The 27,800-nt window shown below is 33.0% G+C and overlaps 1 protein-coding gene across 3 annotated transcripts in view; it reads left to right on the forward strand.

Moving 5' to 3' along the window:
* The window catches only part of LOC131068413 (immune-associated nucleotide-binding protein 9), an 84,681-nt gene that overhangs the window by 15,071 nt on the left and 41,810 nt on the right, over positions 1-27,800 (forward strand). For all 3 annotated transcript variants that reach the window (XM_058003602.1, XM_058003604.2, XM_058003603.2), the window contains exons 3-5: positions 5,791-6,065; positions 23,353-23,517; positions 23,616-23,726. In XM_058003602.1, the coding sequence (XP_057859585.1) occupies positions 5,791-6,065; positions 23,353-23,517; positions 23,616-23,726 (551 nt within the window). The remainder of the gene's footprint in view (positions 1-5,790; positions 6,066-23,352; positions 23,518-23,615; positions 23,727-27,800) is intronic.

Below are 27,800 nucleotides of genomic sequence, written 5' to 3' on the forward strand. Positions count from 1 at the left end.
CCACGAATGAACACCTGGCAGGGGAATTATATTTGTTAGGGGCTACTACAAACTTTAAATAATTGTAACTCTCTTCTTCTTCACTACCAAGAGTGCTGATCATTCTACTATGGAAGGAGCTAGGTGCACTGGTATGGTAAAAATTGCATATTCTCCAAATAAAGGAAAGTTGGGTGAAGAAGGTGGAAAATTGTCTCACTTTTAGAATTAGTATGCTATTTGTATCCTTATATCTTATACAAGATGCATATATTCTCTTAAATTATCTACATATATGTTATATAGTCTTGTCATTTTAGGGGTCTAGTCTAGTGTTTTATGTTGTTATGGGGGTTCTAATGGAACCCTTTTTGGTGTAATTGAACTTTTTTAAGGTGGTTTTTTATATTCACCAACCTCATTTTGGTGTTGTTACTTTGTTATTTTTCCTTTTTAATATAAATTTTAGACATATGGCTTTTACCCAAAAAATAAAATAAAATCATATAGCATTTAAATTCATAGAAGTACTAGATAAGAGAATTTTAGGTACTATAAAAGGCAAACAATCTAGATCCATCACATATTTATAAGGCTAGATTATTTACAAGTAATAATAATACATGAAGAATAAACATAACTAATAATTATTTATATTAAATAATTCATAAAAATATTATTGCATGATCCTCAAAATTAATAGTTCCCGGAAAGTCAATAAGGCTCGTCCTAGGATATATACACTATGTGCTTTTCTTGTATCAACTTCGATCATAGAATATTAATAATAATCCTACTTGGATCAGATATGTTTGTTTCATTCCAATGGTAAAACATTAATGACAAAATTCTCCTTTTCTTCAAGGATCATGCATGTTTCACTTATGTAGTAAACTTAAAATTCCTTAGGGGGAAGGCTAGAGATCAGAATAATTAAAATTTCAAAAGTACTTTTGCTAAAAAGTTTATAATTGAAGATAAACTATCTATTTTGTTTTAAAAAGCTATTAAATAAGGTATGGATCTATAATCATTTGAATATGAAAAAATATTAAAAAGTTTATATCAAGAACTATTATCTGGGGAAGAAATTGTTGACCTAAGAAAAGTCGATAAAATTATAGCTTAGTGATGGTGATAGGAACACTAAATAACTTTTTGCCTCTAAAAGAAAAAAGATAGATTAATCATGTATCTCATATCACATCCATGATTGTGAGACCCTTTTAGTTAGAGTTGATCTAGTAAAAAAGTTAGTGGATTTCTTCAAATCCTTGTATCTAAACCTACTAATTTTTAGTTTGATCCTTCCTCTTCATTTCTAGAGTGTATCCCACAACTTATGAAGCCAAAGAATGAAATTTTTTTGGTGTTTGATTTCAAAATTTCTAATTTAAAATTAACGGTCTTTACTATGTCAATTGATAAACCACCTAGTGCAAATGGCGCGACTACTACTTTTTTTTTCAAAAATGTTGGGATTTTGTGTTGAAGGATCTACTACTTGCCTTGGAGGAGACTGGGATAAAAAATATCCTGAAATAGATAAACACCACTATTATTTCCTTAATCCTAAAAAACCCAAACTCCTCAAACTTTTGCAGATTTTAGGTCAATTTCCCTCTACAACATTGTTTATAAATTTTCACCAAAGTCATTTCTAGAAGACTCACACTTCCTCATTAGCTTTAGATGATCAAGGTGGCTTTGTTGTGGGAAAGAAAACTTTGGATGGCTCTATTTTAGCTCATGAGGTGATTCACTCTATTCAAGAGAAAAAATCTATAGCTATTGTCCTTACATGGGATATCCTAAAAGCATCTGATAGATTTTTTCTAGGAGTTTGTACTAAAATTTATAAAGAGACTTGGATTTGATCAATTATGGTGCAAATGGATCTTTTTATATCTATCTAGAGCCAATTTTTAGTACTTCTTAATGGCTCTCCATATGGATTCTCCTCTTCAAAAAGAAGAATAAGGAAAGGTGACCCATTCTTCCCCTCTTTATTCATTTTGATGGTTGAGGCATTAATCAAGGCCATACAAAGAAGGGTTAGGGGTTCTTGTTTGGAAAGGTAGAAGTATTTCTCACTATCGTAATTTAATATCCCATTCATTTTTTGTCGATGACAATCTATTGTTTGTAAAAGTATCTATGCAAGAATAAAGGGAAATGAGGTCTATCATATCAACTTATTGCAATTTGTTAGGTCAAGTAGTAAATTTTCCTTAAGTTAAATGTTTTTCCTTAATATCCCCTCTCAAATTCAGAATATATCTTCTACCTTTTGGGAATACTTGGTGGATAGTCTACCATGAAAATAACTTGACATCCCACTTTTTTAAGGATACAATGATCCAAAGCTATGGGAGAACATAATGTCCTCTATCTCAAGCATAATTAGCTCACAGAAAGTTAAGTGGTTAACATTGGCTAGGAATATTTACTTACTAAGGTTGTCCGAAATGAAATTCTAACTTATGTCATGTCTACTTAAAAATATTCAAAAATAATTATCAAGGAGCTGCAAAAAAAAAAGGAGATATTTTCTCTCAGAAGAAAATATGCTGGCAAAAAGAAACTTCTATTTTTTTCATAGGAGAAAGTTTGTTCCTTCAAGTACCAAGTTGGCTTTGGTACTTGAAATCTAGAAACACTTAATAATTCTCTTAGAGAAAAACTGGTTTTGAGAATATAGTCCAATCTTGATTTCAAGTGGTGCAATATAATGAGACACAAATACCTTGACTCCTTTGGTAGATAAAGGATTTTCACATTGAGATTAGTGGTAAACGGATTAAAAATTTGGAGTTTTATTAGCTCTTCTTTAGTGCTCTTTTGCCTTATATATCTTGGGCCATTAATTATGACGAGAAATCTCTATTTTGTGAAGAATCTATCAATGATCATAATCATTTTATGCATGTGTACTCTAAAATAGGTTTCATGTTCTAAGGTGAAATATTATTTTCATCTTGATCACTCTATATTTCTATTAAACGTGGTCTAGAAACCAATTCAATCCTTCCTAGTTATAAAACTCAAAGAGAACATTATATTAATGAATTATTGAAATAGTAGATTTTCTTCTAAGAAAAAATAGATGAGATTATATGGATCAAAACTAAAATAGGAAACTGTTTGGTAGAAGATGGGTATTCTTGCTTGGCAAACAAATGGGTTATCCAAAGTTGGTCCCCAATAATTATGTTGGTCATCTCCATTGTAAAATCAGTCAATTCCTAATATTGGTCTTTGTTGCCAGGTAAGTTTGGTTGGTCTAGTCCATGACAAAATACATTGGTAAAAATGTTTCAAAATTGGCCTATGTAGTCTAAAGATTCTACCTATTCTTGTTTATGGTACCAAGTCCTTCAATCCTTGTTTGGCATTTATGGTTTGAGAGGAACAATAGAATCTTGTAGAGTGTTTTTTTGTTTTTGTGAAAAGACTATTTGTTAAAATGGAAGACGCTATCTCGAATGTAGCTTTGAGATTTCTTCTTTTGTCTATACCATAAATATAATTTTTTGTTGCTGGGATAAATAAGTTCAAATCAAATTGATTTTGTTGATTCCTCCTTAGACTAATGGTGTCCTCGTTGTGATCTTTGGTTAGAATAAGAAGTGTCTCTGTACTTGGAAACCTCCTCCACTTCGCTTCATCAAACTTAACTTTGATGGGGCCTCAAGAGGAAATATGAGAATTTCAGGAGCCATAACAATTCTAAGAAATGATCAGGTGGTAAACATGTAGTATTCTTCTGATAGGTACAAATAATCTGGCTAATATTAATCCCCTTAAAATTGATCTCCAATTGCATTTGAACACAGTATTAAAAATATCCAAATAATCTGCCTTAGTATCAATACCCTTAAAATTGGCCTCCAATCAGATCTGAACAGAAGTTTGAAAAATATCCAAATTAAAGGGGACTCTATGCTCATTGTTAACATCTCATCGGAAAAAAAAGTCTTCAAATGAACTTCTAAATTACTAGTTTGAAGAGGTGAAGTGAATTCTTGGAAAAAATGTTATTTTGAAATTCTTCTTTGTTAGAGGGAAGGCAATACTTTGGCTGATATGCCTGCCAACTGGGCTATTTATAACAACCTTTCCTATAAAGAACTAAGCATTGAGGAAATTAATGTAATTTCTTCAACTTTAAAACATGCCGGGGTCTAAATGGCTTCTTAAATTCAATACCGTTGCTCAGTTTGTGGTGTTTATTCACCGAGATCATCATGGCCCGAACCACGTGCTTTAATTAATATGGCAGATTCTATCCTTTTAATATGGCCCTGCCACATGTGTTGGCCTTCCTTCAGCTTTCGTCATTTGCAAGTCTTTTGAGTTTTATCTCTCCTCATTTTGCTTCTTCACATGATCTGCCCCTTACTTAAGATGAACAAGATACAATTATGCTTCTTCACATGCATTGACGCCACTCAGGCTGTGGCTCCTTCACAATTTTTTATACTTAATAAGGTATAGGTGGAGGGGGATTTATCATTTTTTGTGGCTTCAGACATGCGACTTAAGTGTCGATGGATCTCAAAAGCTATTAATACCACTAGGCTGAATTTACCAGTCACTTGGTTGGTTTTGATGGTTCTTCAAATTAGTTTTGATAACAGAGTGGGGTTGTCATTAGCGAAGTGTGGTCATCGACAAAAAATGATGGCACGGTCAAGGCTCTTCCATCCCCCACCACAAGGTAATTAATCCACTGAGTGGTTTAATTTTTGTAATATCAGTTAAGATTGTGGTGGGGGAAGAATCACTGCAAGCCATAGGTTTAAACATGCTTGTTTATAATATGGGTTTCCTTTTTCTTTCAAATTTCATGGATTTTCTGCAATTAAATTGTTTATACCTCAGCCATACATACAAATAATTTGTAGGAGGATGGAGTTTAACCAATGTTCTATACAGAAAAGTATTTTAATTGGCAATACTACAAGTATTCAATCTATTATACTTGAATCTGCACCTGCTGCTAAATATTCAGTCATCATCAGAAAATGGCATTCGTTCAAGATCAGAAAAGAGCATTCAGTGAAAATCATGTGTATCCATACCTTCATGTATAGCTTAGTATAAGGGTTTTGTTAGCTGGTGGTTGCAATCTTTGTTTAAGGCTGTTTTTTTATCTATTTTGATCTCTCAGTGATTGTTTTTAAAGGCTTGTAATCATTTCTATTATATTAATATATAATTCAGCCTATATGTCTTTTAATTAAAAAAAAAAAATTATTAACTCATCTCACATCTACCCATCAAAACTTGACAATGTTATTATATCATAATCCTTTAGATGAGATAACCAAAATAAGTTACACCAACAAAAAATTGCATGATACCCAGAGTAAGTTATCAGATAGATTATCATGTCGCAATGCTTTAAGTAGAGATTTCATGTTATAAAATAGCATAATATCCAGCGTACAGTACACTCAGAAAAATGAGAGCAATTCAATTATGTTCTAGGATGTAATCCAAATTGTTTGTAGACAATTACACTGGGTATATACATCCATTTAGATACTTAATTTGTTATAGAATCAACATAAAAAATTCTCTCTTTTATTTTAGCGTAGTTATTCTGATTCCTTATAAGCAAATCGTTTACTGAAACGTTCTTTATACACCGTCAATAGCCCTTAAGTCCCTAAGTAAATATTTAGCAGTTTTTCGACTCTTTTGTAGAATGAGTTTCATGTTGGACAATGCACTTTACTTATTGCAATCATGGAAGAATTTGAAATATATGCAAAACAAAACAAGTAAAAAAAGTGTTCACTGCAGGTCTCTTTGATAGAAACGCGAGTAAATTTACTGACAGAGAAATTGTGAAGTGTATTCAACTTGCAAGGGATGGTGTGCACGCATTCATTCTGGTGCTCTCAATTAAAAACCGATTCACAGAAGAGGAAGCTGATATTTTAGATATCTTACAAATGTTGTTTGGACCAAAAAGCATTAACTACATGATCATTGTCTTTACTGGTGCCGATGACCTCGAAATAAACAGCAGTTATACATTTGAGGACTATGTGAATGCCTCCACACTAGATCTCAAGGTTAGATTTTTGTCTTGAACCAATCTCCTCTATTTCTCTCCTCCTTTTCATGTTTCTTGTATTCTCTGATATTGTACTTGAATGTAGGAGTATATACGTGAGTTGCTAGTTCTTAGGATTATATTGTGTTGTGTGGAACCCTCGACAATTTCAAAATGTTATATTGAAACAATTTTAGAGTCATAATTTAAATTCTTATATAATGTTTGAATATTTTAATTTTTATTAGTTTATATGACAATAATTTATGAAATACATTTTGTATATGATTTTTTCAATTTCTTTAATAGAAAGTAATTTAGAGGGCCTCAATCTCAAGAAATTATGTCAATCTAGTTTATATGTATTTAATGAGAAAGTTTTCCTTGTAAGGTGATCTTTAGCTTATATACCATGATCATAGTCATCTTTTGTGTCAAACTAATTTTGGAGTAGAGTCTAGCTTGTTGACTGGTTTTTTTAGTACATCAAGAAATGGATCATATGATACTTTAATCAATTAAATAATTAATATTTACAAAATTAAGCATTTAGCTTATCCATAGTAAAATTTTTAGTAATGAACTGCTTGGAACTAATCTTGTTTGACCACTTTGTAATTGAAGATCATGTTAGGAACAAGTATACAAAATGTAGCTATTCATTTGTATAAAGTTACTATTTTTAATATTGATCCTTAGTTAATTGTAGTTAATGTGTCTAAAGGTTCTTGATGTTAGATCTTGTAAATATGCATGGAACAACGCCAAGCTTAGTGGAATGAAGAGACACAATAAATTTATTCACTAGATGATCCTAGGGTAAAAGATAATTCATAACCATATGTGGGACATGCAAATACTATAAAACTAGTATTTAATGAGTGAAGACCATAAGGAACACTCACACTAATGACTAAAACATGGAAGGTGACTAGATACATATAGAGAGAAGAAAGGGGACAATAAACTAATAAAAACATGAGAAAAATATGGTAATTGGCTACTCAGATATGTTGGATAACGATTTATAAAATATCTCTCACAAATGGAATAAAGGAGAAAAACCCTATGGGAAAAAATCTTCTCGAAAAGCGAGACATACGTCATGTTTGAAAGAAAGAAGTCAAATTATGGGTGTAGAAAAATCTCCAACTTTAAGAAGAGAGATGATGAAAAAAGGCTCATGATGACTGTCTTTGAAAATTTTTAGAATGTGTCCATGGAAGAGTATGCCAAAACAAAATAGGTACTTTTCCAATTAATGAAGATAAAAAAGTTTTTAATTAAGGGAAAACAGGTTTCAAAGGGCCCTTGAAACCCTTTACATCATAATAAAAAATAGATATTGCATTGAAAGCCCAACAAGATAGAACAACCAAAAAAATAGGGACTACTCCAAAAGACAAGAGGTTACCCATAAAAATCAAACTAGGGATAGAACTTGACTTCTCAACAAAGAGGAGATAGCCACAACCAAAAAAAAGAGTCTACCCCGAAAGACAATAGGCAACCCAACCAAAGACAAGGTTAGAAAAACTAGCCCAAGCAGCCCACAACGAGGGTCCTCAAGATTTACAACTAGCCTTGTGGGAATGAAGAGTTATTTCGAAGGAAGTCTTGGACGTCTTTGAATGTTTCCCCTTTATAGTAATCCAACCCCCTTCAACTCTAGCAGCCACTGCAGACCAATCCAAGAAGCCCAACACCAATCTATCCAAATTGGAGGAAGGAGCAAGAGGAGAGGTAGGTACGACCATTGCAGGTACATGGCCACCATCAGCAGATGGGGCAGAAGAAGAAACAACACCCTGTGAAGCTACTGGTGGGGTAAGAGACAACAAACCAATTTCAACAGAAGAGATAGTAACATCCTATAATCCAACATTTTTAATCATGAAGCCATCCTCTGTGGCATTTGAAGAAACATTCTTTGCCAATAAGGAGTCCATACCAGCCATCGAAACCCCAGCATCCAACGAATCATTAGAAGAGTCCAGAGATTTCTTAACTGTATAATGTAGGTAAGAGGCACCCGACCACCATGAAGTTGTAATATTTTTCTTCTCAAGCCCACAATTCCTAGCCACATGACTGGTTTTAAAGAATTTTTGACACCTGAATGAAATAACTTCATAATCCAAAGTTTGAACCCAGCTGCCAAAAGAGGAGTTAATGACAATCTCAGTAGGTAGTCCCTTAGACACATCTAGCTCCACCAAAATGCGAGCAAATGTAGTGTGATAAAGCTCATAGGATTCGTTATCCACCATAATGAAACTCCCTATGGCATCTCCAATTTCCTCAAAGAGAGAATTAGTCCACAAATGGATAGGAAGATAAGAAAGTCGAACCCAAACCGAGATTTTGTTGAACTTTTCTGTAAGGGGGTTAAAGTTAGAGTGCCAAGGTTTGGCTAAAAGTGACATTTTATCTTTCTCATAGAAAAAGCTTTCATAAATTTTTTTTTCCTATCTTTTGCATTGTCAAATTTAGCTATAAAAAAACCTCTATTCATAGGGTATATGTGGACAGTACCAGACATGAGTGGGTCCTAGTGCTGAGAGATCCATAGATGTAGCTTCAGGAGGCTGGGCCAAATACCCTTGAATCTTTAGATAATACCAGGCTCTGTAAAAACCTTCACATTATACGCTATTTCACAATCTAACTCCTTGTTCACATTAACAGAGGCTGCACAGGAGATGGGGATAAACCACCTTCCCACCTCTCTGCGAAAATAAGTTGACGATGCTCAAGTAGAGCCGATGCCCACAACCACCATCGCCCAGGAGGGACTAGCTAGAGCCACAATAACAGACTGGATCAATGTTTTGTTAGGGAGAATAGGGGAGTGAGCATGAATAATAGGCAAAATGGTAGCTGTAGCAGGGGAGTGAGCAGGAACAACAAGCGGGACAACAGTCGCAGACATTTTCAAACGTTAATAAGATAAAAAATTTAATACTATATGAAAACTTATGTGGAATAATGTTAAAATACAATGATGGTGTGATAAAAATTTCATGCTAATAGTATCACCAAAGAGGAGATGTATCCCCTTAAATGTGTTCTTCAAATCTATGATATTTGAATCGTCTAGAAAAATCATTTGATATAATGTCAAGTACTCCTACCAAAATGTTCAATCTAAAATATTATGATCATCATATTGAATCGATATAATTGAAGCCATAAAAACACTAAAATGTTTATAATTAGGATTTGAAAGAGATGGAAGCTCAACATAAGTCTCTACAACATTGAGTTTCAATCAACCAAACTTCTTTTTAGAAATATGAATCTCTACATACATTAGTGTGAATACTATTCAATGACACTATATCATCATCATAAGGAAAAAAATCTAAAAAGGGAATATAATCAAGCTAAACGATGAACCATCCCAATGATAATGTTATCTCTACTCTCAAAGTCTTGTACAAATAATCCATTAGGTGTTAAGTCAATTTATTTCCCTACTCCACCATGTGCAATTTGATAGATCATAAGGATATAGGTTGGAAAGGATAGTACATAGAATACATTATTGTATTTACCATCTTGTATGTTAATATTTTCACAAACATGTATATATGTATTGCTTCGTACCAAAATGTGTGTTAATGTGTAGGTTATAAATAAAGAAAACATAATATGAGGCCCATGAATCAAGAAGTAATCTTGCTAATCTAGAACTTGTAGATGCAAGAGGTTTCTTACCTTAAATCTTATCAACTCAAACTTAGCTAATATGAATTTCCATGACTGTGTAGATATCGATGGTATTGAAAACGATAATGAACTCATAGATGCTAAAGGTAATAGAATATTATGCTCTTCAAAGAGGTGCTTTATCTCTTTCAACATTTTTTTCTAATAATTATGTTCATCATGTCCTCGTTTTCTTTAATATACACATGTTATTATATCCTTCATAGGTTTATCCTCTTTATAAGAGGTGGGACAATCATAAGAGTCCATTTGAGTTTTGGATTTCTTCCTTCCTTTTCCTTTCGGTGTTTGAGATAACAATACATATTATTTGGAAGTTCATGTAACTAGAGATGCTTAGCTTATTCTTTGGTCCAGTCATCACAAAATGTCTCAAATGAATGATGTTAAATAATTCAACAAAGAAATTTCTGGTCAAATAAAGAGTAGAAGGAAATACTATAAATTTTCCTTTTAACTTAGATAAGATCAAGAAAAATATATTTTATTAGATTTATCTTACCAACAACTAGGAAATTAAAATTTGAATGATTTGAACCTAACCAAAAAATCCTAAATTGTACCGATTAAAAAAATCATTATAAATTGGAGTAAATGTATAAAGAAAAAATATTCAAATTCTACTTATGTTTACAAATCATTAAGCTCAGTAGCTATTCTAGAACATAGTCTTTGTATTTATTCCATCTCTACTATTTTTTAGTGCACTTCTTAGTTTGGAATTAAAAGTTGTCAATAACATGCAATGTAATCAAACTCATAGCCTCATTACATTTTTCATATGAGAACATCTCCCATATTTGTTGGTGAATTAAAGATGATTATCATATATAATTTGTATACTGAATATTTTATAGACAAAATTATTATGCATATGATCTAGATCTGATCATGCTATTTATCATATCATTTAAAGATATCCTCTTCTCCTCTACAACCCCATTTTCCTAAGGACTCTATGGAAGGATAATATTACATACATTATCCATTTATTTGGGTAACTTTCCTTCTCATGTGCTACCAAAGATCCATTATGTAAATTTTTTTTTTTTATTATTCAGAATCAAATCATTAAATTGATGTAAAATGTTGATAAATTTATTCTATTATGATAATTTTGTTGGTTTTAATCATGTGATATTAAATTAAAATCATTTTTGTTTTAAAATATTATAATTCACAATTATGATATGAAATGCTTGAACATGCATTCAAGATGTAACAAATTCTTACAAATTTTATTGATATGATCTTATGATTCATGTTTTGAATTTAAAAGCATTTCTTAAAGATTGCTTGATGATAATATTAGATATATTGAAAAATATGTAATTAGAATAAAACACGACAACCACTAGTTTATAATATTCTTGGTATCATATGAAAAATTTATTAGTACATTGAGCTTGGTTTATAATCCTAGTATAACTGTCGAATATTATTCCAAATTAATTATATGCTATTGCAATTTGAAGAGTTTAGAGACAATAGTTTCTACTATATTATATATTATAATAATTAAGTCTTCTATTTATGGATTGTTAATGGGTTTGAGGAGATTAATCCCTCATGTCAAAATGATGGAGTAGTGGTTTGGTGAGCTCCTAATCTTAGTTTGATCAAGTTCAATTTCGATGGAACCTCAAAGGAGAATCTAGGTCTATTTAGAGCTGACTATATAGCCAGATATTGGAAGGGTTGTACGCTAGTGTGGAATATGTAGAGGCTCAACCATGTTTCTAACAATGTTGTAGAACCCAAGGTTGTCCTTCTTGGGGTTGACTTATAGAAGAAATTATCGATTTCCATGGTTCACTTGGAGGGGGATTTGTAGATCATTACTAATGGTATTGTGAAAGGGGGTACTCGGGATTGAAAAGTTGATATGGTCATAAAGGCCTTTAGAAAGCATTTATCTTCTATCCAAAATTACCCATGTGTGATGTTTGGGCAAGATAGAGGCCGATGACCTGTCAAAGAAAGCTATCGCATTAAAGTTGGATTTCAAAGAGGAGATTTGGGAAGATTGTTGTGTGGAGAGATTGGTTGATGGAGTGGCTGATTAGGAAGGTAAATTGAGTGTACAATTGGCATTTATTAGCCGATAGGTTATTTCCTGTGGGGAGGATCCACACCAGAAATGTGTCTCATGCCATTTTACTTGCATTGGTAACCTGTTTTTTTCCGCTTTCCTCACATGAAATATATTTTCCCGGACAGTTGAAATATCTGACAATACTCGCCCAATAATTCTAACATTGGCTCCAATGCAATGATTAGGGAAGTCATATCCTACGTAAAGAAAGGGCAATGCCCACGTAAGGAAAATAGTAGAGAATTTATATTAATATTTTATTTCCTTTAAAAAATTAAATCCGTAGAGTTTATCCACCTTTATCTCTTAAATATGTGGTGATAGAGAATCCTATGCTTCTATAATAAGGGGAATCATTCATATAGCTTCACTGGAAAATTTGTAATTTATTTAAAATTTATATGATTAATAAAATATATATATATATTAAAAATTAAATTATATTTTCTTAATGCTATTTTTTATAGATATTAAAAAGAACGAGAATTAAAATATAATTTTTTAATGTCATTTTTAATGGGAGTTAAAGAGAAGGGGATTAAATCATTTAGTTGAATTTTGATTAAATGGGGTAAGTATATATATAAATAATTATCCATATTTAATTGTCATATTTTGATTTTGGTGGTATTCTATTTCTTGAAAATTAGTAAATAAATGAAAAAAATGACAACAATAAAAAATTTATATAGACATTGATAATAATAAATAAATAAAAGTAAGAATAAATATGAATGAGTTTTAATATTGAAATATAAAATTGGGAGGTCTGGTGAATATAAAAGTTGTATGCTAGAGAGAACTTTCATGACTTTGTAGTGAAGTGCCCTTGTAATTATGTTAGGTTGTTTACCCTATGAAAATCATGATCTCATACGATTTTATTTGAATCACACTTAAGAAAATTCAAGGGGCTATGATTCTTATGATAGGTTTTGAAGGTGGTATGAATGGAAAAAAAATTGAAATCCCAACAAGTAGATCATCTAAGCTAAAACTGTAGAGGTTTTTTGAATGGTTTGTTTGGTATTTTGGTAGAAATTTTGATGGAAATTAGATGGTGAGGAAATTAGGGTAAGGGTTAACTAATGTTTTTGAGGAAACATGGTAGTGTTCTTATAAATAATAACACATTTGCAAGTTCCCGTGATTTTATATAATAATATAATAAAGAAAAATTTAACAATAACAATAATATAACAAGTTCTTGGCAATAGTGTTGATAAAAGAATAGAGAGAGATGTTTGGAAGGGGATAGTAAAAGGGATGTAGAGAAATAGAGATAGAAAGAGGGAGATCACGAGAGAGGGGGAGATGGATAGATAGAAAGGTAAAGATATAGGACATGATATATAGAGGCTAGAGTTAAGTAGATATAAACATAGAGAGAGTGAGAGAGAAAGAGAGATAGGGAAGGAATGGAGCCATTAAGAGAGAGATATATGCAGATAATGAGACATAGATAGAGAGGGAGAGCAGAGATTTGAAGAAAAATATATAGGGGGAATAGTTAGAAATAAAGATAGACATAGAGAGCTAGATATAGGGAGGAACAAATAAAGTCTTTGTGTGTGAGTATTACTAGTCCCTCCCAAGGTAGGATACTATTGCATCAATTCCATTAAACTTTTTAATTATTTTTTCCAATAAATGTAGTTTTATTAGTTCTATATGTAGCCTAATCATGATATGATTTGTTCTTTCAAGGGTTACTTCAAGATCTCATAATCCGATTCTTTTTAGAGAGAACTAAATTTTAAATCAAGAGTATGACATGGTAATTATGTACTATAGGGGCCTCACGACTAATATCTTTAATGTCTTTTAGATAGATGTATTAAAAATATCTAAGCTACTATTATATTATTAATCTTAAAATTATAATATTATTAATTTTACTATTCTAATTATTGTAATATTATATTATTGTTAAAAATGAAGTAAGATGGCATCGAGACGGAGGCTTGGTCTACAACCAAGGGGTTTTAGGGATTTTAGATAGAGAAATCAACCCAGATATTACACTTAGCTAGTTTTCAAGTCCTGGTTGAAACCAAAATGGGTTCGGGAGGATCAATACACGTTTCTTTCCCCTGCTTAGATGCAGATGTAGTACATTAGCAAAAGTAAGGGTTTTGGGAGAAATATAAATGATACTATGGGGACTTTCATAGGCCCCAATGCCAACCTGTCTAGTTCTAAATCTGATTCGCAAAGGGTTTGTGAGAAGGAATCATTTCCAAAGAATATTCCAAGGGTAGATGAATTAGATAAGGTAAATCAGCCTCAATCGGAAGCTAAAAACCTTTCTATTTTTTCTAGACAATAGAAGTTGGAATGATTTAGTCTCTTATTTTAGGGAAAAGAGTTTTTTTATGAAATGGGCCAGGGAATGACCTTCTTTTAGTTGAGATGTGGTGTGCAGAGAGCTGGCTGTTTAAAGTAGATATTAAGACTATGCCTAATGGTTTGTTCTTAGTGATTACAAAAAATAGTGAAAGCAAGAACTGGGTTTTTAATAATGGACCCTTCTTTATGGGAGGCAAGGGTTTGTTTGTTAAAGAGTAATAGATTTCAGTATGTATGTGCACATTTATTTCAGTTGGAAGCCACATTTCCCCTTGCCTTATTCTATTGATATTAAGACCAATGCAGGATGTTGGATCCAATAAGTTGAAATATAAAAGAAAATAAAACGATGCAAAATCTGTAATAAAGATGGGCATTCAGAGGAGTTGTGTCTTGCTGGTCCTAAAGAAAAATCAATAGAGGCTAATATGGAAGCTAATGTGGTAAGTTTGTGGATGAGGAGAATAAACTTCAATAGAGGAATATTTTGAGTGATGGGGCCTCACCCTTTGCTGGCCCTTGTCAAGGTAACAAGATTAATGGGTTGAATCAAGTAGTTGTTGATGGTTCTATATCTCTAGGTGTTGACCAAGACACTAACCAAGTAGAGTCCATGCACTTAGGGGAAGAGGCTTTAGAGAAAGTGGAGAAATCTATGGAAGTCTTAGAAGCTGACAGGAAGGTTCAACAAAGGGATCAGGATATTGCAATGAGAGATTAGGTTGAGAATGGTAGGATGGAAGACAAGGATGGGGGGTGTCGAATGCAGAGAACATTGATTCAAATAATTTGTTATGGGAGGATGAAGAGGACCAGTGGGTAATGTTGGAAGATGAAGACATTGTGTATATTTAAACTATTAATCAAATTGACTCTCATGTTCTAAAATCTTGCATGGAGGAGAAAAAATCAAGAGGGCAGAAACCTAATAGAGTCATAATTGTTATGGTGGGTAATGCTAAGGGACAAAGAAAATTAACGGTAGGGAAGGGGGTCACCTTTGTTGAAGAGAAATGAAGTGGTAGTTTGTTGAGATACTAGAGGTCATGGATGGGTATTTTCTCAAGTGTGAATGGTGCAGTAGATGGTCTTGGTATCCTCTGGAACCCTGTCCCCCTTACTATAGAGGAACTAGTAAATTCTTGGGCAAGCTTAGAAACTTTGCAAGGTGCATTAGTTCAATTTAAATTGTGACTTTTGTGTCTTAAATGTTTATGGCCTTGCTAAGTCTAGATTTCAATCAGAAGTTTGGAAATAATTATCCATTATCTTGCAAAATCTAATTGAGGAGCTGGTTATTTTGGGCGCAGATTTCAATGTGACCCTCAAAATGACATATAAGAAAGGGGCAAGAGTGAATTTTACTTTCTCACAAGTAGAATTTTAGAACTTTGTTTTTGCTAATGGCCTGAGAGAGATCAAGACTAATAGTGGAGCTTTTACTTTGACCAATCAAAGGTAGAGTGTGGGGCACATTCCAGAAAAGTTGGATAAGTTTTCTTTGGGTGGAAAATGGGAAGATAAACCAATCCTGTTTGAGGCTTTCATAAACCCAATAGTGGCTTGTGATCACTTTGCAATGGAGTTACTAATTTTGCTTGATAGTGAGAAAATCCAAGGTCGACCATATCCTGATCAAGGTGGATATCAATAAAGAATATGATATGGTGAATCGCTCCATTTTTCTCCAGATGTTGAAAAGCTTTGGGTTTGTTGAACATTGGTTGAAGTAGTTGCAAGCTTGTATAGATGGTTGTTGGGTCTAGTTTCTTGTCAATAATAGTCTACAGGGCTTCTTCTAGTCCTCTAGAGACTTACGTAAGGGGGATCCACTTTCCCCCTTTCTTTTCATTATTTTGGCTAAGTCCTTGGTGAGACATATTTAGAGCCTTAGAAGAAATGATCAGTGGAAAGGTATCAATATAGTAGCTGGAATAGAACCTACAACACATCAACAATTTGCTAATGATACCATTCTTTTTGGGGAGGACTCCCTTAGAGAAATGTGTATTATAAAGAAGGCCATTTATTCCTTTTGTGAAGCCTCAAGACAACTAATGAATTGGGCTAAATTCAATATTTAATTTTTTAATACCTCACTCGAGCAATAGAGAGACATAGTAAGGATACTTGGTTTAAAGAGGGATTCTTATCAGGAATATTCTTGGGCACACCTCTCTTTGGAGGAGTTAAAAGAGTGGAACTATGGAACAAGTTGGTGGATAGTTGTTTTAATAAATTGGAGGTATGGATGGCAAAATGGCTTACTTCCACGTGTAGATTATTGCTATTGAAATTAGTGTTGTCTGCCATCCCGATTTACTTAATGATGTGCTCTAACATTCTTGTGAAAGTAGTAAAAGGTATTAATTAACATATGGAGAAATTATTTCAAATGGGAAAAGTGATCAAGATAAGATCCCACTTGTGCCTTGGGACAAATTATGTCAACCCAAAGATTTAGGTGGTGCAGATTTGAGAAACTAGAGCCTTTTGAATGAGGCAATGGGAGCAAAACTTATCTGGTAGATGTACTTGAAAAGTGATCAAAAGTGGGTTCAAATTATGACACACAATTATTTGGGTTCTCCTCATAGGGAAAGGATCATAACTATTTGGGATTAGGCCTAGAGGCTCGACTATTTGGAATTTTCTTGTCTCCTGTAGGAAAGTTATCACATAATACCTTACATGCCAACTGGGGAATGAGGAGAAAGCTAACTATTGGAAAGATTCATGGGAAGGACGAACAACCCTCTCTTTGAGAGATGAAGTGGAGGCAATCAGACAAGTGGAAGAGTTGCATTAGGGACCTAAGGCTAGTGAATACATGGATAAAGTAAGAAAGAATGGAGTGGATGAGTGGAGATGGAAGGATATGAGGACTCTTCAGTTGTCTTCCCCCCAACTAGCCATGTTTTATGGTATTCTAAGTGAATGCAAAGATTATCTTTCACTCAAAGATGATATTTTGAGATGGTGTGGGTCAAAGTCAGGGATGTATTCAGTTAAGTTAGGATATAAGATGGTTGAGAAGTCAGTGGTTATTGAGGATTGATTGACTAAACTTTGCTGGAATTCTCATTGTTTACCAAAGGCTAGTGTTTTTAGTTGGCTGGTTATGAAGGAGTGAATCTTAATAGGAGATAGACTTACTAGACTGGGATTTAATGGCCCCTTCTAATGTGTAATCTACAAAGTTGAAAATGAATCATTGGACCACCTACTGTTAAATTGTGAGATGGATCAGAGTGTCTAGAAATTTCTACTACAAATATTTTTATGGGACATTCCTCTACCATTGAGGGTGGTTGATCTCTTTAAGAGCTTCTTTGAAGAGAAGAGGAAATCGGTTTAATCTTGTATCTTATTTTTTTCACCCTCAATCGTAGTGTGGTAGATTTCAAAAGAGATAAACAAACGCATTTTTTGGGATAAGGAAGAATCAGGTGAGATTCTGTGTGATAGAGTTGAAAGGGCTATATCAAAAGTAGTGTCTTCATCGACACAGGCCATAATTTCTTGAAAAATTCATTTGGCATGGCTGACAAGCTTATTCAGGTTAGATTTCCTCTATTGAAATTCAAGCCAATTCATGGGATTTCTATGGTTAATCTTACTATTAGCAATGGAAGGGACTCGACTGGTGTGTGGGCTAAGCCGAAGTAGGGATGAGCCAAGATAAATTTTAATGGGCCTTCAAGAGGAAACCTAAGAATCTTAGGTGCAGGATGTGTGGCCTATGATGCGGAAGGTATAGTGTTACTTAAAGGAGATCAAAGACTGCAAGATGACATGAAAATGAAGCAAAGGCACATGTAGCTTTACTTGCAGTTGAGTTGGCTAGAAATTTGAACATTTCGAGGGTGCATTGAGAAAGATATTCTTAAATCATTTTCAATGCAATTGTGATGGGTTTCTCACCATGTTGGTGTATAAACAGATTTATTTTGATTATTTGTTCAAAGTTACATTCTTTTTTAGGATTTTCTAATTTCACATATGAAAATGGTAGGGAATGGGGTGAAAAACTTATTATCCAATGTGACATGTGAGTTGGATCTTTTTGTTACCAGATGGTGGGGTAGTGATGACGAGGTAGTACCTTGGCTAGCCAAGTTTGAGGACTTCACGTTTGTACCTTGGTAGGGGATATTTATGTTCTTGTTGGAAGGTGCATGACATTAATAAGTTTGTATTAATTCACCATTCTAGGAATCCTATGAATTAATGCCAACCTATCTTGAAAAAGTGGTGATTAGTGATGTGAATTTGCATTAATGTGGAATGTTTGTCAATCTCCATGTTTAGCTTCGAGAGTGGGGTCATTAACAACTTTGTCTCAAAATTTTAATATTTTTGTGGAGCATTTCTTGGTGCAGATGATTTGAAGGTGGCATTAATGTGACAAAAGGTGCAATGGATGCTAATTTCACCTTAAAAACTAAGAAGCAAATATGCCCATTTCTGGGTCTTGTTTTAGGAAAGAGATTGAGGAAGATGTTCCTATTCAATGATGAGCGTTTGATGAAGAGTGTACAATTTATTTTGGGTGAATACCTAAGGGTTCTAAGGCATTGATATAGGACTAACATGGACATATACTCACTCTTTCTAGCATGGGGTTTGGACCTAGAAAACTCTGTTGAGTTGGTTAGAAGGGTGATGGAAGCTATTGTTCCTACAAAAATTCATTTGGACATGAAAACATTTTTGGAATGGGCAATGCCTGACACTGGGTTTGAAGTTTGTGAGGGCATGGAGAAATTTCATCTAGTGGTCGAGAGAAATTACGTTCCCTTTGTGAGATGGTGTAAAATATCGATACAGAGAGGAGGTAAGGATAGGGTGGGAAGCCCTGAAAGTATTCATGCAATTAATGAAAATTGAGTCAGTGTTACAAAAAGATAGGAAGAAGGAGAGAGCGTTGGTATGCAGATGGTTGAGGCCAAAGAAGCGAAAGGCAGGTGACTGGCAGACCTTGGCAATTGCCCCAGGTAGTTCTCCTTAATTTGCTTTAGTAATATTGTTGTTTTAGTTTGGGAGTTCTTTCCTTATTTTTTTGAGGTTTGGTCTATGTCATACTCAATGTGTGTATTATTGCATAGTATCGACTGGTTGCATTTTATTCTGAGTGATAATTGCAGACAATTTTTTGGGTTGGTGGTTTGTAAAGATGGTTTTCGGTGGGTTGGATGGTTGGTTGTTTTCTTGAGTGGGTTTATGGCAAAAACTGCTTTTTTCCTTTTGAAGGTGTAACTTTCCATTTTCTATATTAATAAAAACTTATATTATTGATAAAAGAACCATTATATTATTGTTATTATTGACTTTTTCTTCATTACATTATTATTTATTTTGATATTTTAATATTGAAATTAGTAAAAAACATTTGGTTACTCTATTACAAAATAATATGAACTTTCACACATGTTATTATTTATAAGAATACCACCATGTTTCCCACAAAAAAATCAATCAAACCTTACCATAATTTCCTCACCATCCAATTTCCATCAAAACTTCTACCAACTATTAAAAAATCCTTTGCAGTTTATCTTATATGATCTACTTGTTGTGATTTCAATTTTTTGTTCCCATTGATCCCACCGTCAAAACTCATCAAGTGAATCATAACCACAATTTTCGTAGGGTAAACAATGAAATATGATTACAATGACACTTTACTACAAAATTATGATAGTTCTCTCTAGCATATAGTTTTTATATTTACCAAACCTCCCAGTTTTATATTTGAATATTAAAACTCATATTTATTCTTACTTATATTTATTTATTATTAGAACTTTCTAGATAAATATTTTATTATTATCATTTTTTTAAGAAATAAAATATCACCAAAATCAAAAGATGAAAATTAAATATAGATAAATAAATTCATATATACTTACCCCATTTAATTAAAATTCAACTAAATTCTTCTATCCCCTTCTCTATAATCTCCATTCAAAAAATATTAAGAAATTTGATTTCAATTTTCCTTCTCTTTATTTTACGTGATAAAGTAACATTTAGAAATTATAATTAAATTTTTAATATATATCTTTAAATTAATTAATCATATAATAATTATAAATAAATTACAAATTTATTATTCCCCTTATTATATATTATTAATTTTATTAATCATAAGGTAATTTTAAATAAATTACAAATTTTCCAAGGAAGCTCTTAGTGAATTATTTCCCTTATAGGAGCATAGGATTCTCTACAACCACAATGATAAAGGTAGATAAATTTATGGATTAAATTTTTTAAAGGAAGGAAAACATTAAAGAAAACTTCTATATCCTTACGCGGGCATACTCCTCTCCTTGCATGGGTACGGCTAATAATCATGATAGACTATTTTTAAGCTAAAGAAAAGGGTTATTCAGATCTGCACACTATTACCATGCATTATTCTTGATTATGAGATCTTGAAGGGACCCTTAACATAACAAATTAGATTTTCATAAATCCAAAATGAACTATGATATATAATTATTTTTCATATAGAATCAATAGAAGTGGTTACTTTCAAAATAGGTTTATTAATAGTTCTTCATGATATTAATACATTTATGAATGTCTATTTGCTTTTAAAATAAGTTTATTAATAGTTCTATACTATAATATTAATATATTTTTGATACATTTAAATTGCTGAGATAAATAAGTATCATTGATTCATTGAGATGTTAATGAAAGTGAAAACTAATATAGTTTAAATATGTAAGTATTTTGATAGCTATTTTTTAGGGTTAAGGTTAAGCTTCACATTAGATGTATATATGCACATGCTTAAGATATTTATTTTACATCACATGTATGGATATACCAACACATAGTCAATACTTTATGTCACTTTATACATCAACCAACTATGTTACATGACCTATTTTTCAATCAATCAGAACTATGTTACATGACCAATGATGTTTTTTTCCATCTATAATGACATATTTATGAGATTCACCATTCTTTTATAAATAAACCCACTTAGGTTGATTCATGATGTATGATATGTCTATTATGATTCATTCATTTTTATAATACAATGATATATCTTATTCATGCTAGATGGTATAGATAATATTAAACTTCACATTCACTTTTTTAAGAAAAACTTTGTTAAAAAATTAAAAGATTTAATTTAAATACCCAAATAATTTAACAATAATTTCTTTATATAACCTATAAAATACTTCTATCCTATTTTATTGTTTTGCTTGTCCCAAAGTTGTAGGATAGAATACTCCATTGATGATTTACCATTAAATTCAGTTTTCTCATTCCTTGATATGTACTCTTTAATATATTATATAACACATATTTTACTATCGATGTACCCATTGCACCTTTTTTTATGCAAGCGCTAGTTTATTCTAGTTGGAAAGCCACCATGGTTTGTGTTAGGAAGGGTGAGGAGTGGTCCCATTTCCAATGATTAAGCTAAACATTTTTTTAGCTTGTTTGGATTGATTTATTCACATTATCATCATTGGAGTGTAGTGGCTCTTAGTTGAAGGTTGGTGTACCAATATGTAGGTGAATTTGTCACTTCAAACTCTCAAGCCCATGGTGGCATTTTGAGGTCATATTTTTTTTTAGCATTCAAAGTGGGTGTTGAAGACTTCAAGTTCAAGGAGGATGAGTTTCTGCACTGGGTATTCATGGTTTTAGGGGAGTCCTTTGTTGGTGTAGTATACATATTTTAGACTAATGTGAGTATTGCCCCCTATTTTTAGCCATGTGCCTAGAATTGTGTTGAAAGGATGATGCCTTTTGGATTGTTTCATTATGTGTCAGGAAGGAGTGGACTATGAGATTGGCATCTTTCATGTTGCTCACTGGGCCTAGGGAAGGCTTTGTGGTTCCAAGAGGTGATTGGTTGCATGTGGGAGAAGTCACTCCCCCTCTACGCCCTTTTCTCATTTGGGGTGCTAACTAAGATAAGGGAATTTTTTGAGCAGTTACCTAGATTAGGGTGAGAAAAATAAAAAATTACCTAAGTACTCAATAGAATAGAGTTCATCATTTTGCAATAGAGGATGGGCCGTAAATTAGAGATGTGAAACAAGAAGGTTAGAAGAGGAAGAGATGTCATCCTCTAAGTTTGAATAATGCCAAACAATTGAAGTTTGATGTGGGGGTAGGAGCTTCGTCAAGTATAGCGAAGTAAGTGGTTGTTGGTTATTCAATCAAGCTTGGGTCGAGGATGTGGGTGGAGGTTGTGGTTGCAAGTAATAGATGGTGGTATGTGCAACATGTGGATTATGGGGGCTACTTGATGACTCTTTTTGTTTGTGTTGCGGTTCTGGATTGATGTCAATGCTAGCTTGTTTGGCGGGTACTTCGGCCTTGGATGACTTAAGTCACACACACACACACACTAAGATTTGACTTCTAGGCTTAAAAGTGTTAAACACTTAGAGTTGACTAACATTCTTTGGGCTTAATACGTTGCTTAGTGTGTGTGGTTTAAGGCTGGCCCTTTAGCCTTAGTGCATTTGTGTTTTTCTTGGTGGTTTTCTTGGTGATGAGTTTGTATAATTTTTTATATTTTGATCTTGTACTCAGGGTTAGGGATGGTGTTGCAAGTGTGTATATGTGCACCCTCAGATTTCAGAACTTTTTTGGGATTGGTGGTATTCCTCGTTGCTATTATCTTTTGATATAAAGTTCATACTTTTATTATTAAAAAAATATATCCTTTACCTACCAAATAAAATCTTACATATTAATGTTAAAAAAATAACTTTCATTATTTCATAGTTTAATTATTGACTCACCGAATTGGGTCATTATATAGATCTATTATTGAATGGTTGTGACAAAAAGCTAAGAACTATGTGGCATTTACCTAAGGAAGTTCTGTATCTTTCGTTTGTTGACAAAACATACCTTAGAATCCATCGATTCTTCTATTGAGGATGATTTGATTATCTATTTCATAATGTTTGTTTACCTTCACCAACAATAATGTTTAAGGACAACCCAGTCTTTGAAATGTAGTCATGTGTGAAAATTAAAAAATATGTAAACATTGTAATCTCTAAGGAAATTATTTACAAGATACTTAAAGTGATTTCTTATTCTCTGTAAATGGTTTGGCGATGTCCTGCAGGGACTTATACGTCGTTGCAATTCAAGAGTTGTCCTTTTCGATAATACAACTGTATTAACAGCAAAGATGGATCATCAAATAACTAAATTAATGGAGATGGTAGACCGCAACTTCGCTGAAAATGGAAATCGTCCTTATACAAATGCATTGTTCGAAAATGCTAAGGTGTGTTAAATTTTGAATATATGATATGCAGAAACATAGTGGAAGTGAATACGTAAGTATAACATATGGTATTCACCTCATTTGTTTTATTTGTTCAGAGTATGACAATGCAATTGTACTACAATCGAGACAAGGATAAGGCTTATGAGGATCAAATCAAACAACAAGAAAGGTTTTATGAAGAACAGATCAGACTTTTAAAACAGACGGTACTACTTTTTACTTTAAGCACTTGAATGATGTGACTTAAAAATGTCAATAGTTTATGCATTTTAGGTTTCTAGTTACGAATTTAAATGTTACACTTTAGTTTCAGGAACCTTTATTTTAGATTGTTGCTATAGAATCTTACACTTGAAATTCGTTCCATTATTGCACTCCGATTTTCATCTTTAAACTCAAATTGTATCATAAGTTTGCATTTATTATTTTTTTCCTGTGTTCTCCATGCAATCTTTAAATTCATATCTATGGAAGATTTTGAATTCTCTCATAGAATATGTTTGTTGTTGTGAGATGCTCACTGATTTTGTCTCGATGTTCTCTTCTCCTTCGACTAATTTCTTCTTGCCAATTCCTTGATATAGAGAATTATTCAGAAGAAATTGTTAGAAAATTAAGGTTTATATTTAATAAATTGTTTGTTACGTTAATTAGTTAGTGAAAACTTATTCTCTAAAAAAAATTGACTTTATGAAACCAATACATTTGATATAATAAATGAATTAATCTTATTTGACTTTTTTTTTCAATGTAAATTTTTTGTTATTTTGTTTCGCTCTACATTGGTATCAGAGCATGTAAGAAACTCTGTACCTCTGGACTGAAATCTGCAGACCAATATGTGATTTAATGAGAATTAAATGTGCTATCAATAGTATCTTGGCAGCTGTAACGCAATGGCACTAGATTACATCCACACATTGAAAATACTATATTTTGGCTCCAATACAGATTGTAAAAAAGGCGAAGTACTCAAGCGATACTTGAAAATCGATTTTGGAAATGAAAATTCGAAGCATTGCAGGTTATGAAGTGCATGGAAAGATGAACGGGTGTCTAAAATACATTCAAATTTGTTGTCTTGTTGTCATGCTTTGTAGATAACAGCGCTGTGGAGCACATTTCTTCAGATATAGAAGTGTAGACGCAACGCAGTGGAGGGGAAAATTATTTTTCTTTCATAATATTTTAAGTCAATAGAGAAGACCACATTTTATTTCTTCAAGATATACTATTTAATGCTCTAATTTAATGCATCAGTAAGTCAGCATAGGAAGGATTGATGGTCAAGGGGGAGTAGTGATAGATAAGAGCAAGGGGATAATATGCTTCAACCATTTTCTTGCAATTAATAAAACTATAAAAAGATTTGGCAGTATGGAGATGTTTGAAGATGTGTGACGAAAAATTGAGTTTGTTTACAATTTAGTGTTTCTTATGAAAAATTACTATAGTTGGAGAGAATTTGAGGTCAATTGGTAGTTAAAATTTGTGCACACTAGAATTTGTTGAAGAGATAAGGCTATTGTTCTCGGTGTTAGGAAGAGTGATTTTGTAAAAGGTGTATTTTTTGGTGCAATCATAGCATCTTGACAATTTTATCATGGCCACACATACTACTTGTTCTTTAGGGATCATTTATGCTACACTTGAGTAATCTTTTGAAGATTTAAGTGTTACATATTTAAGTTAGTCACGTTGTCCCATCCCTTTTTACCACAACCAACATTCACTACTCTGCACTAACAAAAAACTACTTCCATTTTTATCCTTCACATAGCAGATATTGTTGTTAGTTCTTATACCATCTACAACTAATCTCCCCCAGAATTTCCTTTTCTGATTTCACATCCAGACCCATGAAATATGAGCTTATAGCCCTTACTCCACATTTGACTCAGACTCAAGATTATATCTCAGACCCTTAATATAATAAGCATGAAGGGAGTCTTATGCTTACCATCAACAGAAATAGTTCCCTTACTACAAATATGTACAACTTCTTCACCTAAAACCTTTATAGATACACAACCATGCTTCTAAAAGTCAATGAACTTTCCTTTATGACCTGTTATATGATTCGGACATTTGAAATCAATTATCCACACTTTAGGCATTGCCCTTGCATATAGTGCAATTTTCACACTCACTAGTTTCTCACTATTCTTCGTATCTTCCAAATTGCTAGAGCTTTTGTTGTTCTTCTCCTCTATAGATAAGAGCAACGATTCTTCATTTTAATCATCACCATGTTCTTCTTTAGATGAATAGGTCTCTATTAAACATAAATTCTTCTTAAGCTTATCTCTATAATCTATTCTCTCATTTCGATTATCCCATCTATAATAACCCTTTTCGTCATCATTACCATCAACTCTCATGCCATAATCTTCCTTGTTAGTACATCTAGAAGCATAATGACCAATTCTTCCTTTTAGTATTCAGATCCTTTCTTTAATCATCTCACAAAGTTTTCTGCTATCTCATTCATGTCATTTCTTGCATTGTGTTAATCTTCAATTTTCCTAGTAGCTTTGAATTCTATTTGTTTCTTTTCTTCCAGCAAATTGTCTAGATCAACAATATCAAAGGTAGAGAGTGAGCCATAGAGATGATCCAAATTGTATTTGTCCATATCATGACTTCTTTCAATGACATACTTCTTAGCTTTGTAGCATTTTGGTAGTGTTAACATGAATTTTATCATAGCCTCACCTTCTTCTCATTTTCCACCAATACCCCTAATTGCACTCACAATCTAATTTACTCAATGAAGATATCCTTCAATGTTATCATTATTAGACATCCTCAGGTTCTCAAACTTGTGATTTATATTTGTCAACTTGGTTTTCTTCATCTTCAAATCACCTTCATATACACTACTTAGGTTCTCTCTAATTTCTTTAACAAAATTCAACCCCATAACCTTAGCAAATACTGCATCACTTAAGAAATTGAAAATTTCCACTCTAGCCTTTGTATTTTTCTCATGTGTCTTGACCTCATCTGAAGTCAAAGGACCATTTGTCAAAGTACTATACCTAATTTTTATAGTGTTTGATATTTCAGTTAGTAAAGATTCCAAATGATATTCCACCATTTCCTTCCAATAATAGTAATTTGTGCCATCAAACTTTAGTCAATTGTAATGAACTTCATGCACCATGTTGAATATTCTTCAAGTGGTTAAGCTTCTCTAAGATGAACCTTGCTTTTTACCAATTGATGAACATACCACAATGTTGAGAGGGGGGTGAATAAGTTCATGAGGATTTGTTAATGAGGACTATTGAGTCCCCAAATATTCCAGGAGAGTATCTTCATTTGGAGGTAAGGTAGGAGCAACATTGAGCTCCAAAGTACTTTGACAACCATTATCCACATAACAATGACTACCTTATTTCCTTACTATGTTTTCTACCAATCATTGTATCCCTCCCCACATTATACATTTTCCTACCAAAAGTCAGAGGACTACTGACACTAGCTAAAATAGAAGAGGAAGATTTCTCCATAGAAAGGGTCCAAGAAGACTCTCAAGAACCACAATATGGCTTCAAAGGTGTCAGTCCCTAGATAGGGGAGACTGCAATTTGGGATGCAAATTTTGGAAACATCCCAATATTAGCAAGAACATGGTAGGTGCCTAGATGGACAAAAAGAAATGACATCTAGTAGTTGGGATGAATGATGAGCCACCTAGTCCACTAGAGGGAAATATCATTTCACACCTTGACCAACAATGCTAGGAAGAGGAATCACCACTTCCAATGTGACCAAGAGGGGAATGACCAACCATAGAAAGTGATGGGTTTGACACCACATCTAAATCCATAGAGACACTAGCCACAAAACCTAACACCGCCAAAACAAGATAAAGGGCCTATTTATCCCATGGAGCTCTTCTCTGTTAAATTAGAGGTTTTCAATGTAGAAGAAGAATCCAAAGTCCTCTTCTCTTTTTCCTCAAAGAAAGGTTTGAATCTCGTAAGAGGCCACTTATTTGAAAGGTGACATGTTGATGAGAGAAGCTAATAGAAAACCGTATAGTTATCATATTCCAATGGCTAATTTGAAGCACCAAGTTGAGACTTGAGGTTGATGGAGGTAGGCAAGTCATGCTAGGAGAAATACCCACAAAAAAAACACTTAGATCTATGTCAACCTTTTTTTAGTAATAGTATCAAGAGATATGAACTGCCAAAAGGAGTTAACAACTACAACAATGATTTATTCATCCTAAAATGCATAGGTAGTCTTGGGAGATGAACCCATGTTGG

Source organism: Cryptomeria japonica, chromosome 3, assembly GCF_030272615.1.
Source record: "Cryptomeria japonica chromosome 3, Sugi_1.0, whole genome shotgun sequence".
Lineage (NCBI taxonomy): Eukaryota > Viridiplantae > Streptophyta > Pinopsida > Cupressales > Cupressaceae > Cryptomeria > Cryptomeria japonica.